Genomic DNA, 25,226 nt, shown 5'->3' with positions numbered 1-25,226 from the left:
AGGTGGAAAAAAAAAACCAAACAAAACCAATGAATGACTCCATGAGAGTCTCATCATGGTTTCTGTCTGTTTAGAAGGCCTCACACAGCATCTGACCCAGAGTCCATGACCTACAGGTAAGAGTCTTTGTTTTTCAGGTGGGTCTGACCACACAAGTCATTCTCAGCACTGTGATCATCATCATTACCATGACTGAAAGAAAGCCAGGGGAGAGAGTGGATCACACACAGTGTCTGCCATAGGTGAAGCCACACTGCCTCACACAAGAACCAGCCCTGCTTTCCTTTGGTTCATATCATGCCACCAGAACCAAAATAGGCATTTCAATGTGGTTTTATGCTCTGTGGTGGTAGTTCTACTGGTGGACTAGAGAAATTAATTTTCACTTTAATACTACTACAATGATTCTTCATTCTCTTTATAGTGGGGATACTATACAATCTACAACTACTGATAATAACTATAATTAATTACTGAATTTCCACTGTACCGTCATTAGTGCCACAGGTCTTTTGCAGCATTGTTTCAGACCTTTCATTGATTGTAGAGGTAACGGAGCACCGAATGCCTAGCTTCCGCAATATGGCTACAACTTGAATGCAATCAAAACAAGAATGTTTAGTTCTGCTGAATTCATTTAAAAAAAATAAGGAACTAACAACTGTTTTATGTTTAACATTCCATCTCATTACTGATTTGGGAGTACACTCATCTGATTCAAAATATCACCTTTGGAAAATCCTGGAAATCAGTGTTGACTCATTGGCGATATGACATGGTCGGTATAGGTGGGGTATCAATTCACATGGATGAGACAGTATCAACAGAAGGGCAGTGTGACTGTGTGAAGTGACCAGCATCCAAATCCCTCGAATAGCCATGTAAACACATTGAAAATGCAATTGCTCACTTCTGCATTCTTGACTCTTGACACTGTAGTTTCCTAAGAACTTACATTGCACCTAAAGAATCTAAATAAGCAAATGAAGGAAGAGCTCTGGTTTGCTGTGGATAGTGCTCTGTATACTGTGAATGTGTTGCTATGATTGGTTAATAAATAAAATGGTGATTGGCCAGTAGCTAGGCAGGAATTATAGTATAGGCGGGAAGAGCAGAGAGGAGAATTCTGGGAAGAAGAAGGCAGAATCAGGAGTCTCCAGCCAGACACAGAGGAAGCAAGATGTGAAGACAGAACTGAGAAAAGGTACCAAGCCATGTGGCTAAACATAAATAAGAATTATTGATTAGTTTAAATGCTAGAGCTAGTCAGTGGTAAGCCTGAGCTAATGGCCGAGGAATTTTAATTAATATAAGCCTCTGTGTGTTTACTTGGGTCCAAGTGGCTGCAGGACTGGCAGTTGAGAGAGGTTTGTCCTGAGCATGGGCCAGGTGGAACACAGGAAAACTTCAGCTACACTGGTAACAAGCACTAGTACCACAAAGGTGCTCTATGGTGCTTGGTCTCTCCAGAACCACCACCTGGATGGTGATACTTACAACCAGAGAGGCTGTTTGGATGACTTCTGGAAAGAGCATAAACATATGCTTGCTTCATTATTTATACAGCACAGCTTTTTAAAGTTCACAGACATACCTTCACAGAAAGGCACTAGAGAAAAGACAATCAACATCTCCTACTTTGGACCTGAAGGCACTGTGCTAGTTAGCTACTAATGGCACTGTGCCTGAGGAGATGACAGAAAAAAAGAACAGGACAGATGTTCTACTTTTCAATCCCTACTACAAAAAGTCACCATTCCTCACAAAGGAGTGGAGTAAGGGAACAACGCTTGTTTAATTGTATGGCATTCCTCTGCCACTACTTCACATGGTCAGCTCCTCTCAGTGAGTCTTTCAGGCATTTTCTTATGGCCTAGACTGGCCAGTGATTGGAGATGAGATTAAATTCATGAGAACCATGAGCCCCCTTCTAGAGTACTAGATTAACCAACCTATGTTGTGTCCACATCACACTTTATGCACTGTTGAGTATCAAACCCAGAGACTCCTAAATGAAAACCTGCTACTCCAATGACACAGCAAAAGCACAAACCCAGTACACCATAGCTTTCTCTGTCTTTCACAGTTGTGAATGACTGTCACCTGATCCATGGATGCTACCTATGTTTTCTGATCACTGATACAGAAAGGGTCTTGTTTGTGTTCTCTATAGGCAGGATTATTTCTGGGTATATGCTGGAAAGCTGAATGGATTCATGCAAAATGACAGCTCATGTCTCCATGGGGAGAAAATCTGAGGTAATTCTAAAAATGTCACTTTCATCCCAAATATCTGGGAACATGGTTGGCTCTTGTAGTCCCTAGCTATCTAGCTTGGTCACTCACATCCCTCTCCTAGTTGGTTGTCCTGTAGCAGCAGGGTATGCTGAGAAATGAATCCAGCATATATGGCTATGGTGAGCTCTGAACCAAGTAATGTAGGAAAGGCATGGCCTCAGAGCTCTTCATTGACAAAATTGGCATGTGTAATTGGAAAATCTCTTGGGAGAAAACACATAAAGATGTTTGTTGATACATGAAATCCCAACAAGAGTAAATGAGAGAACCACATACACAGGACCATGATAGGTTTCTTGGGATATCTGTTGTTATCTTACCCAAATTTACAATCTTGTTGCCATTAGATTGCTTTGAAAAGAATGAGGAACCAATATGACCACATAGAGCCTGTGACAGCTTGACTTCACAGGTTTAAGCCAGACAGGCTCCTAGAGCTGAGAGTTGGAAGTAGACGTGGGCTCCCATCCCTAACCAAGAAGCTATCTGGAGCTGACAAGCTCTCACAAAGGAAAAAGTACTTTTTCCCAATGCTGTGTCAACCACACTCCAGGGCAGTCCCCATGCCCAACAGGAGATGGCCAACACAAAACAAACTCAATGGTGTTTTTCTAGATTTCTGTGTCTTACATTGTTTTGTTTGGCATTTTCTGTCTTACTGAGCTTTTCCTTGTATATTATAGTTTCTGATTCTGTGTTTATATGCGGGTGTGTGTGTATGTCTGTGTCTGTGTGTGTGTGTGTGTGTGTGTGCGTGCGTGTGTGTCTGTGTGTGTGTGTGTGTGTGTGTGGTGTGTGTATATGTGTGCTTTTTCCTTTTTTTTAAATTACTTTTATTGTTTTTCACCTGGCCTGTTTGCTTTCTAAAGAGAGAGGAGGCATGGAGTTATCAGGTGGGGAGGTGGGGAAGATCTGAAAAGAAATGGGAGAGGGGAATATGATGATTTCTTAAAATTTAAAAAAGATTTGTACATAAACAAGTAAATAGAAGTTGTGAACCAGACAAAGACAACAAGTATATGCAGAGTTCTTATCTACAGTGTGTCCAAAAATGTCATTCCAAGATACATACTGTATCTGTGCCTCCTTGACTGGACCTGCAATTCAGAGAAAAGACTCTTAGATCAGATCATACTGAGTTATGTTTGCACAGATTTCTGTTTTTTTTTCCTGTGACTTAGGACAGTTTGTAAACAGGACTGGGAAGAACAGCCAATTTGAAGATTCTATATTAGTCTGTTATGTGATTCTCTTACAAAACACCTGCAGCTAGTTACTGTGTGAAAAATATAAGTGAATTTTACACCTTTGCCTGTTTAGGCCACATCCGGCAAACTCACCCCTTTATTCTCTACTGAGGGTTTCCGTAAAGCTTCTTTGAAAGGTGGCAGAGAAATATTATAAGAATTGTGAGGTGAATCCCTCCAAGGAGTGTCTCTGTTGCTCAAGTATCTACTCTAACATCATGCTTTAAAGGTCTCACTGCCTCAATATCTCTTAACGGACACCAGAATCTTTTGCCACATCAATATTTGGGGAAACACATTCCAACTGTGTTAACCTTAGGAGACCCCAGCAGAAAGACAAGAAGACACTCACAGAAGAAACAGGAACTTTTCCTATGTAATATGCCTGTTGGCTTCTTATACATGTTTTAGTCTGAAGGGGAATCTTATGTGAGAAGAAAAGCTCCTGAAACCCACTGTGGTAACTGACATGGTTTACAATTTCCTCTCATGCTGTGTCGTATCATGGGTGACTTGTGTCCTTTTCCTATGTAAACACTCTAATACCTATAGTGTATGAACAGTTTTTTTATTGAGATCTGATGCCCATAAAAATAAAGTATCATGAAAGTAACCTTTCTATGTTAGGATATGGAAAGGCCATCTTACCGAAACCAACGATGGTTTTGACCCTTCTTCTGAGGCCTGAGGATGCTCCTCACACAAATCTAGGGGAACAGGATATAACGTTCAGCTCATGGTACCACCTGTTATATGTCAAGGGCTTTTACGTTGCTAGGGACAGTGACATGTGGACTTAGTCCCTATGCCTTGCCTCAGTGCACAGAATTAATAAACATGGCTGAAGGGCTGCACGACAGTTTTCCCTGCCAGGAAAAGTGAAAACAAGGCAAGACCTCAAGAGACATGAAGTAGAGACTTTTTGTTCTCCTACGTAAAGGGAATCTAACACACTGTGAAATAATCCATCTTGGATTAGGTTACACTTAAATAAATGTTATGTTAAATGACAGATTTCTATCACTTTATGACCATTTCAAGTCTTTCTAGATCTCTGCTAACCTCTTTCAGCTGCTACAGATCAACATAGACAGACTCTTCATTCATTTACTATGATCTTATTTTTTAAATTGCTTATTCGCCATTGCCTGTGTATATGCATATACAAAGTGTATGTACAGGAATACATACTATGTGACATCTGTCCAAGGGTCATAGGACAAGATTGTGGATTCTCTCTTTCTACCTTCATATGGATCTGAGAAATGACACTCAGGTACTAAGCACTGGAAGAAATATACATTTACCCTTTGAATCATATTGTCAGCCCTAGCATATAGAATTTTAATCTTCAAAATGTACACATTGTTCAAGAAAAATTCATACAGTATCAGGAACATGATGTAATGACACTAAATTTTTCACTCCTTGATACATAATCATACTTTACTGATAAGTGCAAGATACTGACATTATTACACTTGAAGAACCATTATAGATTGTTTTTTTTTTCCTGCTAGTTTTTCTTTACTGGGTCATCCTTTGTATTCATTCTATGAGGTGAATGTCCAGGTTCAGACTACCCAACTCACATTAAGGCAGAGAACACTGATCATCTGTCCCCTGGAATTCTACTTGCTTCCACAATTAAGAAATTTAGATAGAAGATAGATTCTTTTGTATGGTTGTTAATGTCCTCATAGCCTAAATATAAGTTAATGGTAACAGTTTGGAACCTCATACTTGGGGGCTATAATTCTGATTTCAACCTTGGCAGTTTCACCTGAGAACATCATGACCTTGAGTCTATTCATCATCACATCTCTTCAATTCCTGTGCATCATCATTAAAGAAGTAAACAATGTCCGTGTCTCTTTTCCTCCTGAGCAACTTAGTGAACCTAACTTATTGGTGTAAATGCTGAGAAAGGCTAGTTGTCAGCACAATGTACTGCCATAGACAGTGCATCCTCACATACTCCACAGAGTCACCAAAACCCTATAACAAATCCTCAAGCTATTGTTCTAGATAAATCCTGTTTTTCCTAAAAGTATTCATTTTAATTTCACACAGACATTTGTTGCACAGAGACAGCTAAAACTTTAAAAGTAATGCCTATGTTGTTCTGTGTTGGCCTAGATACATATTCAGATTCCATTTCTAAAGTATGGTCAGTATTGTTCTTTAAAATGTTCCAATTGCATGACTTCAGTTATTAGATCTTGAATGAATTGGCCAGAAAAGACTAGTAGGTTAACATTGTTTGTTTAAATGTCTAGTACTCTTAGACTTGGAAAATCCACCATCTTATATCTGCCTCAGAAATGTGGTCACATAATGGGAAAGTCTCTGTGCTTGAAAGCAAGTACTGTGTCAGCTAAGCTAGCCATTTACTGGTCTAGAAGAATGCAAAGACCCAGGAACTAATGATTCTGAATGAAAGATGGTCCTGTTACATAACAAATGAGGTCACGTGCTTTCTATGCCATTAGACATGCATAACAATCTTAAGTGTACACAGATGTCTGTGTTTTATATTTTCATTTTGTCTAACTTCCCCAGTATCCAAGCACATTCCCTACATCAGCTGTGCAGTCTCAGCAAAAAGAAGTACACAGGAAGTTACTAAAATACTTATTAATGAAAGGACAGGTAGGATAAAGACACAGGAAAGCAAGCAGACTTCAAATCAATTGCCAGGATTATGACAAACTATGTTAAACTCTTGATCAGATGTCATGGTCATTTCTTTGTTCCTGAAACATATTGTCGTGCTCTGAGAGAAGATGACAAAGTGGAAAAAATAAGAAAGCAGGTTCTTGTATTTTTGCCTAGAGTTCAGATTGTGTGACATGAAATGGTCAATCTATATAAAGCCTTAAACCATACCCTGTGTGTTCTGGTTTGATTAGGGAATGTCCTGCATAGTCTCATGAGTTTGAGCACTCTATCCTCAGCTTATGGTACTGCCTAAGAAAGGCTTCAGGAGATGGAGCATCCCTGGAGAAAGCAAGCCCCTGGGGAAAGACCTCTGTCTAACTTCTGTTTAGTCTCTGCTTCCTGAGTACATGTGTATGCAATTATGTACAGACGCAATGTGACCAGCCAGAGCCATACACCTGCTGAGACATTTTCCCTGCCAGAATGACCACCTTGTCATAATAGCCCAAATAAACCTTTCCTCCATTAAAATGCTTTTCTCAGTTATTTGGTCACAGAAAATAAGAAAAGCCACTAATCATTAATAGAATCTCATCATTGTTTCTGCCCATCTGGAAGTCCTTAAATTGACTTTCCTCTTTTGCCTCTCAAGCAGAAGGAACAACCTGACTGTTGATAGACCCTTTCACAGAGATCTGGCCAAGACTGCCAGGACCTACCATGATCTTCGAGATACTCGTTGGTCTCAGGAGACAACTCATTTTCAGTTTTGCCATCCTCCATGATGTCAATGTTTGGAACTATGTCTGTGGAGAGTGATTTACATAGTACTGTCAATAGTGGGTGAAGCCACATTGCCTCACCCGAGAACCCGCTCTGCTTCCCTTTGGTTCAGATCATTCAGGGAGAAGCACGACAGTCATTGAGATGCATTTTGAAGTTCTATCATTGCAGTTCTACTTTTGAATACTTCACACATTAAAAATACATGAGGCATTTTCCACCTTTTTAATAAGAGATGTAGACTGGGGTTTGAATCAGAAATATCCTGTTTAGGTTCAGCTATTTGGATATCTGGTACCCAGTTTGGGGCACCAGTTGGGAAGATTGTAGATCCTTTAGGAGCTAGCCTTGCTGAGTGAATTGTATTACTGGAGGTAGGGTTTGAAGCCTCATAGCCTCACCCTAATTCCAGTTCATTCTCTCTCCTTCCTATTTGTAGTTTTTTGAACATGTGACTTCTCAGCCTACAAATATAAATATAACTTATTCAATCCATCTGTTGTTACTTGTATGTATATGATTTCAGGGTTGACCACTTGTTATTGAATAAGCAACTGGGGCTTCGTCTCTGAAGAAGACTATATCTCCTGCTCTCAGTATTCCTTAGTTGTCTATATTTCTTTTTCTGTGAGTGGGGCTCCATGAGATCCCCCACTTCCATGTTAGCATGTGTATTGGTGGTGTACTTCCAGTCTTGTTTAGGTAGCCATACTGTTAGGTAGCATGGATGAAGCTTCCCTGCCATTTCTAGGAGACAACCTCACAGCAGAGTTCCTGGTCTTCTGGCTCTTACAACTTCTCTATGCCTTCTTTCTTAATGGCCCCTGAGCTTTAGATGTGTTGCAGATGTGTCATTTGTGGCTGGGTACCCTCTGGGGATTTTTCAAGTTGAGCTAAAGGCATTTTGCATTACAATACGGTCATTAGCTTACAGAGGCCAGGAAGTGGAAAGTGGTGGTATGCTGAGAAATGTTTCTCATAGGCTCCTGTAATTGAAACCTTGGTCTCTGGTAGTTGATACTGTTGGGAAAGTTGTAGCATGTTTAGGAAGTGGAGCATTGCTGGAGAAAATGCATCACCGTGGGCAGGCTTTGAGAATCTCTAGCCTCACCCAACTTCCAGTTTGCAGTTTCCTGTTTGCTGTTGAAAATGTGATCTCTCAGCCTACTGCTCCTGACAGTATGCCTGCCATGACTTTCACCCACCATGATTGATATTTACCCCTCAGGAAACGTAAGTCATCATAAACTCTTTCTTCTGTAAGTGTTTTTGGTCATAGTGTATTATAGTAGCAACAGAAAAGTAACTAGTACAATTATCATCACCAATGACTATTAATAACTCAAACCAATTACTGAATATCCACAGTACCGTCACTGGTGCCGCATGCCTTTTCCTTCACATGCACGGTCGATGTTTCAGATCTCACACTGAAGGTCTTGCTGTGCCTAAGCCCCAGCTTTTGCATCATAGATCTCACTGCAACGCATTCACAACAAAAAGAGGTCAGCTCAATTGCATTTAACAAATGCACAAATAAACAAATAAACAAACGACCCCCACCCCCAGGGAAAACTAACAACTGTCCTGTGTATAAACATTTGACCTCATTAGTGATTTCCAAGCATGACTCAGAATGTTACTCTGAATGGAAGATCACAAACATAAGTGTCCACTTAACACAAGAATGGCATGGTCAGTAAGGTCTCAATTCATGTGAATGGCCCAGTATTAGCAGAGAAGCAAAGTGACTCAGAGTGTGAGACAGCCAGCATTCAAATCATTTTAGGATCCATGTAAACCTAGTGAAATTTATGCAGCTACTTATGACACCAATTCTTGGCACTATGACACTCCAACTGCCTAAGCACTTACATTAAACCTGATGAATCTAAAGCAGTAAGTAAACATGAAGACTTACAGAATAGTACTAGGTCTAGAGAAGTGGTCTGTGGGGTTTACTGAATGCTAAAACAATCTGCAAGACAGCAATGGGTGGATTCAGAGACAGCTCTAGAACAGTGGACAACAGCTATTTCTTTTCATTCTTTACCTACCCATGGTGTTTTACAGTCCATGAAGATTGTGTATCACATTGAGGTAGGGAAGCAGGTAAGGGGTTATCTTCATGCCACTGTGACATAATTGCCCTGACAGAAAAACCTCAAAACATGGAAGGAAATTCTACTTTTCAGTTCTTTTCTCCAAAAGATGTGATATGAGAGAGTTTGGTTAGTTCAAATATGTCCATCTCTTCTACACTGTCTTTCTAATGATGAGACAACCATGCTGACCAGACACCACATAATGACTCAGACTCCAAGTCATTCTAACACTGATGTTACATTACAGTCGTGGTGGGGATGGGGAACACTTCCCTACAACTGACATACTCTGGATAAGATTCAAACTCAGTGAACAGGACAAGAAGTTAGGTGGCGTGGTGATTTAATGGATTTGTCTGCGCACATCACTTTCTAGGTGACGACTGCCCTTGGCACTATCTGTGGAGCCTGAAAAAGTCCAGAGAAGAGAAGGGCAGAACCTTCACTAGCTCTAAGTGCACACCTCCCCTGCTCATGCTTCCTCAACCAAGTCCAGTTTTTAAACTACAAACTCTACTATTCACAGTCCATCCCCGAGCAAGATACACAGTCCTATCTGCCCTTAACAAAAACAATCTGTAGCAGATGTCTTCAACCTATAGAGGTACTCTCAGTCACAAGGCATTTAGAAATCCTGACATGAAATCAAATTGTTCCATAATGACTGTATATATCCATTGAGTGTAATGGCTCCCTATGCTCACATTTCTTGGCCAACATGGAAACAGAGCATCTGTGAGGGGAAGTTCCCTTCAAGTATAAATGTACCTCATCTTGAAAAGAAGTGTGGTTGCCGGGCAGTGGTGGTGGTGCATGCCTTTAATCCCAGCACTTTGGAGGCAGAGCAGGCAGATATCTCTGAGTTCAAGGCCAGCCTGGTCTACAGAGTGAGATCCAGGACAGGCAGCAAAAGTACTCAGAGAAACCCTGTCTTGAAAAAAAAAAAACAAAACAAAACGAAAAACAAAAAAGAATAGAAGTATGGTCAAAATAATGAGACTATATTAATAACTTAGTAGGCTTAAGTTCTGATGGGTGGCTCTTTGGACTTATACTAATGCCTTCTACAATGCTAAAGCATTCACCTGGAATCAGCCATGTTCAAGTAAAACCCAATTATGACACATGTCCACCATGTTTTCCAATGTAGAGTCCCCCATTGTCAAAATCAATTTGACAACAAGCAGATAAGCTTTAACTTTTTTGAGTTTTGTTGTGGTGGTAGCTGTTTTAATTTTTCAGACAGGGTCTCATGTCACAATCTGGGCTGGCCAGGGAATGCCTCAGATTGATCACCATACACCTTACTCTACAGTCCTAGAATTACAAGAATTACCAACTTGCCAGGGTTTGCAGTGCTGAGGATCAAACCCAACACTTTCTGTATGATAGCCTAGTTTTCTGTAAGCTAAACAATCTGAGCCTACCTAGGCTTTATTTTTTAAACTTGTATCTCCAGCACAATACATAGATGCTACTTCAGTTTTGACCAGTGAGACAGCTAAGAGTTCTCTGTCAGTTGGAATTATTCTAGAAATGGAAAGCTAGGATTCCTCCATAATTTCTACCCATTTCTTGACAAGGTCAGAGGCAGAGTTTATAGCTGGGAATGTGACCTATATACTTCATATCTGGGAACACATTTTGTCCTTGTATTCCCTAGCTTGCCCTCTTGCTCATGTGCCTCCCTGTCCTGGTACATTCTTCTTTAGTAAGGTTATGCTGAGAAATGAATTCATCATATGTATCTGTAATGAGTTTTAAATTAATTGTGAGAACAACTCTTTAATTTTTTCATTGAAATTGAAAATTTGTTGGAAAATCAAGATATTTTGGGGGGAAGCACACATAAAGATATTGTCAGACACACAAAATCCCAAGGTTAGTAAGGTAAATAAGAGAGAACTAAAGACACATAACCATGATGTGTCTCTTGGAATATCAGTAGTTGTTTGAAACTAAACCTGCCATTCTCATGGCTACCAGGTCTCTCTGAAAATAGCGGTACAGTAAATATGCAATTCTTATCTACAGTGTGACTTTAAAAAAAAGTCATTCCAGAATACATACGGCATCGGCACTTCCTTGACTGGACCTGCAATTTAGAGAAAACACTCTTAGGTTCAGGTAATACTGAGTTCTGTTTGTCTTTGGTTCTTCTAGTGACTTGGGGAAGAGTGGCCAAGTGAAAGATTCTGTATTAATTTGTTGTGTGATACTGCTACAAAACACCTGAGGCTGGGTAATGTGTGAAAAAAAATAAGTATTTTTCATACTCTTGATCATTTATCCCAGATCAGGCAAACATACCTCTTTGTCCCCTACAAATGTTTCCTGGAAGCTACACTGAAAAATGGCAGAGAACTATTAAGACAATCTGGTACTGTGAGATGAATCCCTACTAAGAGGTGCCTCTGTGTCAGATTATTTACTTTAACTTCACACTTTAAAGATCTCAACACCTAATATCCTTATAATGGACTTAAAAATCTTTTACCACATCAATAATTAGGAAAATACATTCAATTGCCTTAACCTTAGAAGTCCCCTGAAGAAAGGTAAGAAGACACTTAGAAAAGAAACTTTTCACAGGTAATGTGTATGGTGATATTTTATTTGTACTGAAATGTGATTTTATTTGTATGTTAATAAATAAAGTTGCCTGTGGGTCAGAGCTATTAGCAAGCCATAGCAAAAGCTGGGTGGTAGTTCAAGCCTTTAATCCCAGCACTTAGTAGGCAGAGCCAGGAGGATCTCTGTGTGTTCAAGGATACATCCAGCATTGGAGACACATGCCTTTAATCTCAATACCAACCATAGAAGACCTGGAGGTCTGTACAGACAGGCGGTGACAAGGTGGTTATGTGGTTGGGTTTACAACCAATGAGAAGGCAGAACAGAAAGTCTTTATAAAGACAGACACACAGGAAGTAGGTCTCTTTTGGAGAGGATGGACCACCGCGAGAGGAAGGGTAAGGTTTTTAGCTCTTAGCTCTGACCTCTTTGGCTTTCTTCTTTGCATTGGTTCTGTGTTTCTTATTGAATAAGACGGTTACTTCTACAAATGTGTGCCAACTTTTGAGTGAAAATCACTCAAGTTTTAATCTAGACAGAAAAACTTTTGCCAGAAGAAAGGTCCCCTAAAAATACATGTGGAAACTGGCACTGGCATTTTTTTTACAACTTGACCAAAAACTGCTTGATCTAGTTCTACTTCCTCCTTTTACTTAGAAAATACTTGAATACCTATAGTGTAGGTAATCAGTTTTATCATCCCAATGTGATAAAAGAAAATATAAAGGAATCCTAAATCCAACCTTTTTGTTTTAGAAAAGGGAAAAGATATTTTACCTTAATTAGTGACGGATTTATCTTCTCTTTTGGGGAGGTCTGCATCTGGTCCTTGTCAGACATCACTAGGAGAACACAAAATAAACCTGAGATCATGGTACCACTTATTGTATCACAGGGGATCTTGGATTGATGTGGACAGAGTTCTATGGATTCAATCTAAACATTCAGGTTTAATGCACATAGTTAATTAATAAACATAATTGTGTTGATGCAAGAACATCCTGTTGACTAGGGAGAAAAAAATCAAGACCTTGAGAAATGAGAAAGGTAAGTTTTGCCCTTCTATATAATGTGAATCTAAAGCAACCTGAAAATGTTTCATTGGGCAAACACTGAAATAAATGTTAAATGATGGTTTTCTAGCCAGGTGTAATGGCCCATGCCTTTAATCCCAGCACCTGGGAAACAGAGGCAGATGGATCTCCAAGTTCAAGACCAGCCTGGTCTACAGAGTCAGTTCTAGGACAGTCAGGACCACACAGAACCCTGTCTCAAAAAAAACAAAAGAGAAAAAAAATAGATTTCTGCTTTCTCTTACTTCTTCAGAACATTTTAAAGTCAGGACAACTGGCACTTCTTTCTAGATATCAGTCAAACCTCTTTTAACCCCATAGGCCAGCATGTATCTAGATGCATTAACCACATATGATTTTCAAAATCATTTTTATGTACTAATATTGTGTGTGTGTGTGTGTGTGTGTGTGTGTGTGTGTGTGTGTGTGTGTGTGTACCATGTCATGGGTGTGGGTTTAGAGGACAGCTTTGTGGAATTTCTTCTCTCTTCATGTAATCTGGGAATCAAACAGGTTGGATTTGTTTGTTTGTTTGTTTTTTTGTTATCTATGAGTGCCTGTATGGATGTATGTGCACCACTTCCATGCCTGACAACATCACCTACTCCATGCCTTGGCCAAAATCCACCGTATCACTGCAACGGAAGCCAAAGTTGTTTTCTTCCATTGTGATTCTGGTGTTTTGTTATAGTAACAACAAAACAACTAATACAGAAAACAGTGCCAGAAAGATGGGTTATTGCTGTGACGGACCTGATCATGTTGCTTGGGGGAGGATTATGGAAATGTGGTGTTTTGACACAAAGATCCACTGAATGCTCAAAACTGAATAAGCTTGCATGTAGAAATTTGAAAAACAAGAATGGTGAAAGAAGGTAGACAAGCGAGTTTGGCTTTGGAGGGGGAGGGGGCAGCCACGTCTCTTGGGAACTGCTTGTGAGAAGTTTGGGTTAAGAATCTGTGAAGTGAAACCTTCTGTCCTTTACCGGGACAATGGCTACTGGGTGTCCAGGACTGGGAAATCAGATGACTAGGGGACCAGCATCACAGACACAAGCTCTTCTTAGAACTATTTCCTTCACATCCTCACACAGAAGCTCTGGCTCAGAGCGGGGCCAGGCCGCATCCCAAGCTGGCACCCAACCTTGGTGATGTGTCGGAGTCTCCTATGTGCTACTTGCTATGGTGGCAGAAAAGCTACAGGACTGAGGGGTCACGGAAAGAAGCTGAGGCTTGCCACCATGTGGAAGGGCCAGAGTCCCTAGAGAGAGGCTAGGCAAGGCCATTGGTGGATGTCCAGGCTCGGTTACTAGGAGACCTCAGCATATTAGAGATGGCAGGATGTGGAAGGCAGTGTTTTTGGAGTGGAGCTGGCATGAGCCTCCAAGACAGGCCTGTACGCTGTGGGTGGCTGTCTGAGAGCTACAACTCTGCAAGCCTTTGAGTTCAGAAGATGGTGAGTGATTCCTGGGTGTCGGACATTGGGCTTCTTGCACTATTTTAGTTTCGTTTTTCTTTCCTTTCCCTATAGCTTTCTTATTGCTTCTTTGAATAAAAGAGCACATAAAACTTGGTTTTTGACCGGAACCTATAGTTAAAAGACTGGATTTTAAAAGAGTACTTGGACTTTTAAATGGTGGGCATTATTTGAAGACTGTGGGACTTCTACCGTTGTACACTATTTTATATTATATAAACATGAGACCTTGGAGAAAAACAGGAAATGTTATAATCTAACAATGGCCTGCTTATGTGTCAAGTTGACAAGAGGTGACTTGTGCTGTTTAATCTTCTTTATAAACTTCATACACCTAGGAGGGAATCGAAATTGGGGAGTTGCTTCCATTAGATTGGCTTGTAAGAATGATTGTGGGAATATTCTTGACTTCTAATTGATATAGGAGGGCCCAGACCACTATGGGTGGTGTTACTCCTTAGGCAGGTGGGGGTGCACTGTCTAAAAAAAATAACTGAGCAAACTAGAGAGAGCAAATCAGTAAGCAACATTCCTTCATGGTCTCAGATTAGCTTCCTGACTCCACGTTGCTACTTTGAGTTACCATCTTTGCTTCCCTTGATGGTAGGCTATAATCTGATAGATACAACAAGCCTTTCCTCCCTAGCTTGCTTTTGGTCAATATGTTTGTCATACCAATGGAAAGCAGATTATAATATGTGCATTTGACAAAATGTAGGAACAGAATATAATTAAAATACTTATTAATGACTGCACCAGCAGGACAATGACACGGAGAAGTAAGCATCTTTGTTTTAACCACTAGATTATGACAACAACCTACATTAAACTCTGGACCAGATGACATGGTCATTTCTTTGTCTAAGGAGTACAAAAATAAAATATTGAGTCATAACATTGAGAAGAGCAACTAAAGGATGATTCACTAATAGACTCTTATCACTGCTTTTGCCTATTAGGAAGACCCTTAAATTGATTTTCTGTCATCCAAGGAGAAGGAATAACGTGACTAATCCTAGACCCTCCCATTGGATCTGAACAGGAATGCCAGTACCTACCACTACTACAACCAAGAAAACTGCTCTTCTTGCTGTTCATCTCTTCCTCAGAGTCAGTTTCGTCAGGATCATCAGTATCTGGAAGAAAGTCAGTAGAGAGATGGATCAGACCCAGAATGACCTACCTTCCCCAAGTTACCCTCAGTTAAGTGTTTATCAGAGCAACAGAAAACAAACCAGAACAGTATGACAGAGGGCAGAACACAGAAAAGAATTAATGAGAGCAGGAGTAGGACAACAATGCAGGGAAAGAATATCTTTAACTACCTAGATGAGGATAACCTACATTAGATGCTGGACCAGATGAAATGGTCACTTCTTCATCCCTGGAGTATCTTATCTTCCTTGAAGAATGGTTACAAAGAGTGAAATAAGAAGCTGAGCCCCTGCCTTTCTACCTAGAGTCCAGATTATGTGACGTGAGATGGTCAATCCATACATGACCTTACACCACACTGTGTGTTTTGATTTGAGTGTTTAATGTCCCCGTAACTTCATGTGTTTGAATATTTGGTTCCCAGTGGGTGATGCTGCTTGAAAAGGGATTGGCTCCATCATCAGGAGGTGAATATTCCCTGGAGGAAGTGAGTCTCTGGGAAAACTTTTAGGCCTTGGAGCCCAGCCACACTTCTGTTAACTCGCTGCCTCCTGAACGTGGATGCAGTGTGAACAACTGGCTGCCTGCACTGGCTAAGACACATTCCATGCCAGCTGCCATGGCTTCCCCACAATAATGGAATCATCTTTTTAACTATAAGCCACAATAAACACTTTCTCAATTAAAGTGCTTGTCAGGTGTTTGGTTATAACATGAGAAAAACAACTAAATATAATGATTAAATAATAGTTTCATCATTGCTTCTAGCCCACTTGGAAGACCCTTCAAATTAACATTCCCTCATAGATATCCAAGGAGAAGCAATAACCCAACTGCTCTTAGAACCTCACATTGGATCTGACCAGGAATACCAGTACCTACCACTACTGCTACCAAGAAAACTGCTCTCCTTGCTGTTCATCTCGTTCTCAGAGTCGGTTTGGTCAGGCTCATCAGTATCTGGAAGGAAGTCAGTGGAGAGATGGATCAGACTCGGAATGACCTACCACCAAGTCCATTGCTTTGAAGGCTGTTCTTGCTACCCAAGTCATCTTCAGTGTGTCACCACCTATAGTGTTTGTATCTGGAAGAAACCAGTGGAGAATTGGATGTGACCAGATATGACCTACCACTGCCAAGATCATCACTTTGAAGGCTGCTCTCTTTACACAAGGCATTGGCATCTTTGCCCTCATCCATATCTGGAAAGAAGAAAGTGGAGAGAGTGAGTAACTCATACCTAGGTGACTGTAGTAGGTGAAGCCATACTGTCTCACTCAAGGTCAAATTCAGCTTTTTGTTTGTTCACATTATTCACTGAGAACCACAGTAGAAGTTTAAGTGTGTTTTTATATTCTGTGTTTGTATCAGGGTCTACTGATGAACTAGGGAGGTTAATATTTCACATATCAAAAGAACAGTGCAAGAAATCTTCATTCTTTTCATAAATAAAAGGCAGCATAATCTACAACTATTGTTGATAACAAAGTAATTATTGAATTTTCAAAGTACCATCAGCAGTCTGCTGATAAACAGCTATGTCTCAGAGTTTGTGGCACTGGGTACTGCGCCCTTTCCCTCTGGTCCTGAGACCTTGGAACCTTGCATTACTATGGTAATGGCTCTGCTCCTTACTGTCTATTTTAGGAGTGTGCTATGACCTTGAGGGCTGTACAATTTTTCTTAGAATTGTAAGGAGTCTCCGGTTAGACATGTGAGAAGTCAGGCAAGAGAGAGGGATGAGAGAGAAAACTAAGAACAAAGAACAGCAGAAAAAAAGGTACAGAGGACCAAGAAAGAGAGGAGCTAAGTATAAGAGCAGAAAAGAAGCTATGTAGTTAGAATTGACTTAGAGGAATAAAATGAATGGACTGAAAGAGATCTGTGTAGATTCATTTGATATCCCTCAGATTGGAATCCTAGCCTCTGTGAGCATCTTCCCCAGGCCTCTGGGAGAAATCTCCTCAGGGCAGGTACGGGGGGTGGGGGGAGCTTTCCTCACATCGTGGAGGTCAGTGTACACTTAATGTAGGCATTACATGGTCAAGAGAGGTAAGTTCTCTTATGGATATGGTACAGTAACAACAGAAAGCCAGTGTGAAATTTGTACAATTCCTTGCTTCTCTACCCTTTGCACTGGGACACCAAAAATTAAGAATCCTTCATAAACCTCATGAGTGTGAAAATAATTAATGATAAAGCCTTAGTTAAAAGCGCTGGACTACAGAAATGTCACGACATTTGTTAAATGTAAAATACAAACAAGACCCCAGCTCGATTGAGTGGCTACTTGCAAAGAGGGTGTTAGCCTGGCCTTGGGGCAATGGACAGTTATGTTTACTTTTCATTCTTTACACAGCATGATGTTTTTCAGACCATGGAGCACATATAGTGTCACCTTCAGTGGACCATAGCCAGAGAAAATTACACTGTCTACATTTCACCTCAGGCTACTGGAGTGTCTAATTTTATGTCATTGTGACCAAATTGCCTGAGAGAAAAAAAATAGAGATGAATGTTCTACTTTTGAATCCCTGACACAGAACATGAGTTTGCCAAAGAAGTCATTCAGAGACCTCAGAGGTGTAAATGTGTACCTGTCTCTGCCACTGCCTTCACGATGCCTCCTCCCTGTAGTTTCTAATAGCTAAGTCCATGGACATGGGACCCCTTCTATCTGTCTACCACGATGACTCAGAGGCCAGATCATGCCAACACAGTTGTCACGTGATGGTGGGGAGGAAAACAACACTATCTTTCAACTGATCAACCCCGAATAAACCATAAACTGACAGGACAAGATGCCTAGATCACTGTGACTTAATGGACTGAGTGTGTGCATTCTACTTTCTCCCTGACAATTACCCTTGGCAACAGTCTCTGCAGCCAGACCAGGCCTACCTCTGAGAAGGGTGGGGGCTGCATTATCACTGATCAGTATGTGCCTTCCCTACTCACTCTTTCCTCAATGAAGTCCAATTTTTACTAAACAAATTTTGTTTCCATTCACTGGCTACCCAGGGGCAGGACACACAGTCCTGCTTCCTCTGAACTAAAGCCCTCCTTAGCAAATGCCTGAACATACAGACACATCACAATCACACTCTTCAGTCCTGACTGTTTACATATACTGAATGGATAGGCTCCCTATGTTCTCACCAGTCAACATGGAGACTGACCATCAGTAAGAGCAAATACTTTTAGAGCAGAGTCTAACTCATCTTTAAATATGGTCACTTAAAAGAATGAGACTATATTGACTGGAGGCTTCTCTCCCTTCCTTCCTTCCTTCCTTTCCTTTTTTTTTTTTTTTAGTAGACATACACCCTAAATTGTGTGGTGCTTTGAGCTCCTGAGAATGAGCTAAAGCCTTTCACCAGTTCTTACTGAAACCTGTTATTTCTAGAATTTCAATTGTGACACATATACAATTTGTTTTTCTTTGCTGTGACTTTCAGTGTTAGAATCAATGCTCTCACTGGTGGAAGGTCAGCTCTTTTCCCACTTGTCATTTTTTGTTCCCATTTTGTTGTTGTTGTTGTTGTTGTTGTTGTTGTTGTTGTTGTTGTCAGACACAGCCTCAGTGTACAGCCCAGGAGGACCAGAAACTGTCAGAGAGTGAGAATAATCACGAGCTCCTTATAGATTTGTGTGCTGTCACTCAGGTTTATGTGGAACTAAAGATCAAACTGAGGGCCTCCTATGTCACAGGTAGACATTTTACCAAGGGAGCTATTTTCCCACACATGTGGGCTTTCTCTGGCTTTCACACTTGTGGAAGTCTGCACCCAGGCACATGGATGCTGAAATGGGTTTTCATTGTTGCTGTTATTTTCTGTCTCTGGAGATTTGATTTGTTTGAGGTCCAGCTAGGGGCTGGAAACCTTCTACAGTGACTAATGGCATCTTGACAGGGTAGTAAGTGTAAGTGTCATCTCATAGCACTGATATTGGACCCTAAGTTTATGTACACAATGATGGTCTTGGCCTGTGTAGTCACACATCTCAACCACTTACCTCTGTGTCTTGGTTGATTCTTCTATGACAGAGAACACAAAGAAATAATGCCAGCATGCATGGCTGTGATGAGTTCTAAACTAATATAGGGAAAATGTGCACTTTAATTTTTTTTCTCATTGGAGAAATTGATATTGGGTTTAAATAATTGAGATTTCTACCTAGGAGAAATACAAATATAGACACATCCTGGTGCATTAAATCTTAAACTAAAATGATCACAACTAAATGCATGCATAGTAAACATGCTTACAATTGGTTATTTGGGCTATCACTGTGTGTGTGTGTGTGTGTGTGTGTGTGTGTGTGTGTGTGTGTGTGTGTGTGTGTGTGTTTCTTTTTCTTTATCTAAAAGTCTTAAGTGTTACTGTGAGCAGGTGGTAGAAATTGTAGAGTGCACCTGAGAAAAGACAGGCAGTACTTGTAAATTTCTTATCTAAAATGTGTCTTAAGAAAGTGGCTCCATAATACATACGATATGGCTTCCTCCTTGGCTCCACCTACAATTTAGAAAAAAGAAACACTCAGGTACAGAACAAGGTGAGTTCCATTTCCACAGGTTTCTTTCCTCTCCTAGTACTTAGGGTAATTGTAATTAGGATGGGGAAGAATAGTCAAGACAAAGATTATTAGTCTGTCATATGATGCTGTCAGAAAACACCTGACCTTGGATACTTTGGGAAAAAATATCTTTCACACTTTTGCTGATTCAACCCAAATCAGATTTTCCTATCACTCTATTAAGGGTTTTTAGGATACACTGTCACATGGCAGAGAAATCTTTTTAAAACCTGCTCTCAAGAGTCCCCTTTGAGGGGCTAGAGAGATGACTCAGAGGTTAAGAACACTGACTGTTCTTCCAGAGGTCCTGAGTTCAATTCCCGGCCCCCATATGGTGGCTCACAACCATCTGTAATGAGATCTGGCTCCCTCTTCTGGCCCGCAGGGATACATGCAAACAGAACACTGTATACATAATAAATAAATAAATCTTAAAAAAAAAAGAGTTCCCCTTGAGAAGTGCCTCCATGCCCCATTAAATTTCATGCTTTACAGGTCTGGCGACTTCAATGTTCCTATAATTGATACAAGAAACTTCTGCCACAACAGTTCCAAAAACCTACTTACACTGTCTAAAACAGAGAACCCTGCAAGAGAAAGTGGAGATGACACAGATATACACACTCTTCATAAACACAAGTCAGCTGCCTTTGAAAACATTGATCTGTTGTATGTGTGCTCAAGTATATGTATGTGCATCACACGTGTGCAGGAGTCCAGGGAGGCCAGACAAATGGCACAGGGTGTCAGATCCTCTGGGAATGGAGTTACAGGTGGTTGTGAACCACCGTGGTGTAAGTGCTTGGAATCGAACCTGGGTCCTTCGGAAGAGCAGCAAGTGCTCTTAACAACTGAGACATTGCTACAACCCCATCTATTACCTTTTGAGTGTAAATTACACAACTTTAAACATAAAAAGGAACAGCTGTTCAAGAAAAACAAGCCTCCTAAAACACACCTGACAGTGACATTGTGTTTCAGGGATGACTTGGTACAATTTCATTTCATTCACTTCCTAAGTAAACAACTTAATGTGTAGTGTACATGATCTTTTATTTTATTCAAATACAGTATCTATTAAAAGCAAAGGAATCAGGAAAGTAGCCTTTCTATCTTAGAAAATGTGATGTTCATCTTACCTTTGATGACCTTGCCAACTCTTCTTGAGGGGGTGTCAACTGGCTGTCCTCTGGAAAAAGTAGAACACAAAATAACAGCTCAAGGTACAATTTGTACTTGCCGAGAAATCTTTGCTTTATATGGACAAAGATCCATGGCTTTAGTCCATATGGCTGGACTGAATGGATGTAGTTCATTAATGAGCATGATTGGGCTACTGCTGGACCAATCTTTTCAAGAGGAAAGGGAAAGTAGGAGAATACGAGAAGAGAAATAAGGGACAATAATTTTGGCCTAAGTATGGGGAATCTAAGACAATGTGCACTAATCCATGTTTGACTGTGTGAACACTAAAATGAATCTTAACATTATACAGGAGCTCTACCATGTCTTCAGACCATTCTGAAGCCCTGAAGATTGACTTTCCTTTCTAGGAATCTCTTAAATCCATGTCAATGCCCACAAACTGAAATATACAGAATTTGCATTTGTCATTAAGCAAATGGGAATTTAAACTCAATAGTCTACATACTGTACTGGGGAAATAGACTTGGTAGCAGGCACAAGATGTAATTATACTCATCCACTCATCCTTTGATACACAATAAGATTACTGAACAGTAGAAGATGCTGATGTTAATACAGTTTCTAAGTAGTAACTATATATAACGCAGTTCTTCTGGTCTTCCTTCAATATGCTATCCATTTGTTTTTGTGGTTTTGTGTGGCTGTCCATATTCAGATCAGTGGACCCACAGTGTAGTGGGTTGGAATGAGAATCTGGCCTCTGTTGACCACTCCATATCAGAGTTGTCACTAGAATGCTATAGAACATTAATATTGGAATGCTATTCTGAGTTCTTCTACATCCCTGTCTCAGGAGTGCAGCTCATATGGTCTCAGCACTTAACTTCACAGATATCACTAAAAGATATGCCCAGTTGTAACTGACTTTATGGCAGGGTTGGAGACTGATTAAGGACTCTCAGAATGTGCATGCCCAAATCCTCAGTATCAGTGAACTGATCAAAACCATCAGTTCCTTGTGTTTTGCACATAATGACTCGAATGAAATGCTATATTTGTGTAGCGATATCTGCCCTGGGGTTTGAAAGCATTAGTATGAAGTGGATAATGTATATAATTTATGTAGGCCAGCAGAAATCCATACACAGATGATGGCTCTCTTCTATGGTAGCTAATAACTCCACAACTGAATGATGAGCTCAAGTCAACAATTAGGGTGTCACATGAGGGCCACACATCTGTTTCTACATTGGCCCTAAGAGTAGAGGAGCTTGAATACTTCTATCACTCTCTCTCTCTCTCTCTGATTCTACCCATAAGGGCATAGATCTGTGCTGTTGGTAAGTGATTTAATGAACACAAGGCATGTGGTTTAAATCCTCAGGCATGTTATATTTTTGGCAAAATAAACTGCCCAGTTCCTCCAGCTTAGCCTGAACCACAGACTCATGAAAGTCTTGGGTTCTAAATTCCAAAGCCATTATTCTTCTATGACATACTCCTACTTAGCTCGAAAGCAACCATTTTTCTTTCATGCAGACTTGGGTGGACAAAGCGAGTTAACAGTTTAAAACTTATGCCTATGTTGGCCTAAGTACACACTCAATGTCCACTCCTAAAGTTAGGTCAGCATTGTTCTTCAGAATGTCCCAGTTGCAATACCTATTTCAATAAGGCAGCCCCAGAATGCTGGGTGCACTAACATCACGTATTAAAACATGTAACATTTTAAGACCTGGAAAACCCACCATCTTACATTACTGATGTGTCACAAATTTGAGAGTCTCTCCATTTAGCTATTGAGAAAGTCATAGCAAAGTCTAGAACTCAACTTTTGAAAGAGCTCAAAATGAAGGGTCAGGAGAACTAAGCCACACAGCACACTGAAACAGTTTTAGCCATTAACATCTTTTCAAATCTATAGGTAACCACAATTCTCTCTGTGAATAATTCTAATCATATTATATATATACATTATATACTAATTGCTGAATGTAAAACAGTATTAAGTTTCTATGCTCGTATTCATCAGTCTTTACAGTTGACCCTAATCCTCTACTTTTGTGTATTAAAACTGACTCCACACTGAAAAGGCAATTACCACATTTGACGATGCTTAGCTCTGTGGGGAAGTAGGCTCACACATTACCTCTAATTGATATCCCTGGCAATTCAGATGGCTCACAAAGCAAATGTTTTCAGATTAATGAAATATAGAAAGTGCACACTCCCATGAACCATCACATACATGGAAAACACATATCCATATTTTCCTGACTAAAATGAACCTTTCAGAGGGAAAAAAGGAATGTATGTTAAAAATAAAGATACAGCTGGGAGGTGGTGGCTCACGCCTTTAATCCCAGCACTTGGGAGGTAGAAACAGGCGGATCTCTGAGTTCGAGGCCAGACTGGGCTACAGAGTGAGTTCCAGGAAAGGTGCAAAGCTACAGAGAAACTCTGTCTTGAAAAACAAAAACAAAAAAACAACAGAAAAATAAAGACACACACACACTTGTTATATGAAATGTCTCAAAACATCTCCATAATTTTTTGAGATTAATAATTTAAACACATATAACTTAAATCTTATCAAAATATACTTTACAAAAGTTATTGTATTTATACCACAGAGCATCTAGTAAGGAAAAGCTTAACAACATAAGGTATAATAGGAATTTACACACACACACACAAATCCCACACACATACAATAGTTAATATTGGTTGTCAATTTGACTACATCTTAAAACAGTTATAACCCAAGCTGCTGGGCATTCCTATGAGGAATTTCTTTTCTTTTTCTATTTTCCTTTGGTTTTTCGAGACAGGGTTTCTCTGTGTAGTTTTGGTGGCTGTCCTGGATCTCACTTGGTAGCCCAGGCTGTCCTCAAACTCACAGAGATCCGCCTGCCTCTGCATCCTGAGTGCTGGGATTAAAGGCGTGCACCACCACCACCTGGCCTGAGGGATTTTCTTGATTTGATTATTTGAATCAGTAAGATCCAGCTTACATCTGGGCTGCACCTTCTGGTGTCGGCACAGGTACAAGGACATGGAATAAGGAAAGTCTGTTGTTTGCCTGCTTTCCTCACTCTCACTGGTGAGCACAGCGACCCTGCTGCCGAGGCATTCCTTTGCCAGTCTTAGCACCAATTTCCTTGGGACTCCAATGTAGACTGAAGATCAGCAGCTCTCCAGGAATCCTCCAGGACTCCAGTGCCAGACTGAGAATGCTAAGACATCCAGCCTTTGAACTCAACCCCTGCTGGATTCTCAGTCTTTTAAGCATGAGACAGCCTTTGTTGAACTACGCAGACAGCATCCTATAAGCCAATCTAATAAGTCCCCTTGATGTATACATACATATATTCTCTCTATTCTGTTCCTTCAGAGAACCCTATTTATAACATTAGAGAAAGGTTAAAGTCAAATTGCTTTACAGGACAATCAAATACATGAGATAGAATAAAAGTATAAAGCACAATCAAAACTATATATAAAGAAAGAAATATTTGAACAAAATATTTTGAAAACTATTAACCAACTAAAGGCATAGCATCCAGTGGTGAATATCATACCTTTGGAGGTACAGTTATCGCCCATTTTAAACGTTTACCACAATCAAAATATCAGAGTCTATGTTATCCTAGGTGCTAGTTAAGAAGTCTCAATGAAACTGAAATTCAAAACAGAGGCGCAAACATATATAATCACGTAACCACGGCAACAGAATATGCAAGAGTGACATCACAATCTATACTGTGACATCTATCATCTGCTACAAGAGTTATAATACAAGGCAAGAGTCCTAATACAAGTTCAAGACCACATTTATCAATAAGTTAATGGTTTGGCAAAATGGCTCAGCTCTAAGTGTCGTACAAGCCTGACAACCTGAGTTCAGTCACCAGAACCCATGATGAAACTTCCAAAGTCATTTTCTAGTGTACTATTGTGGGGCGTTTACCCACCACCCCCACAGCTTCCCAGAGTTTTCTTGAGTGCGAGCAGCAGGAAATATTAGATAGAAGGATTTATAGCGGAGAATCTTGTGGAGATAAACAGATAGAAAATAAAGGATAGCCTCGAGAGGGCCTGGAACCTATTCCAACGGGCCCGGACTGTC

The 25,226-nt window shown here is 40.3% G+C and overlaps 1 protein-coding gene across 1 annotated transcript in view; it reads right to left on the bottom strand.

The window, feature by feature from the left end:
- Nucleotides 1–24,778, bottom strand: part of LOC143274227 (uncharacterized) — a 134,750-nt gene extending 109,972 nt beyond the window's left edge. Inside the window, exons 1-13 of the mRNA XM_076576037.1 lie at nt 24,679–24,778; nt 21,091–21,140; nt 19,866–19,890; nt 16,504–16,575; nt 16,256–16,333; nt 15,277–15,354; nt 12,446–12,510; nt 11,165–11,189; nt 8,361–8,468; nt 6,926–7,012; nt 4,194–4,252; nt 3,371–3,395; nt 491–592 (exon numbers count right to left, since the gene is read on the bottom strand). Coding sequence (XP_076432152.1) covers nt 491–592; nt 3,371–3,395; nt 4,194–4,252; nt 6,926–7,012; nt 8,361–8,468; nt 11,165–11,189; nt 12,446–12,510; nt 15,277–15,354; nt 16,256–16,333; nt 16,504–16,575; nt 19,866–19,890; nt 21,091–21,140; nt 24,679–24,703 — 799 coding nt within the window. The 5' untranslated portion in view covers nt 24,704–24,778. The remainder of the gene's footprint in view (nt 1–490; nt 593–3,370; nt 3,396–4,193; nt 4,253–6,925; nt 7,013–8,360; nt 8,469–11,164; nt 11,190–12,445; nt 12,511–15,276; nt 15,355–16,255; nt 16,334–16,503; nt 16,576–19,865; nt 19,891–21,090; nt 21,141–24,678) is intronic.
- Nucleotides 24,779–25,226: the final 448 nt, after the last annotated feature.

Source organism: Peromyscus maniculatus, chromosome 7 (assembly GCF_049852395.1).
Source record: "Peromyscus maniculatus bairdii isolate BWxNUB_F1_BW_parent chromosome 7, HU_Pman_BW_mat_3.1, whole genome shotgun sequence".
Classification (NCBI taxonomy): Eukaryota; Metazoa; Chordata; class Mammalia; order Rodentia; family Cricetidae; genus Peromyscus; species Peromyscus maniculatus.
The sequence above is the reverse complement of the archived record's forward strand: the minus strand, read 5'-3'. Positions and strand labels throughout refer to the sequence as shown.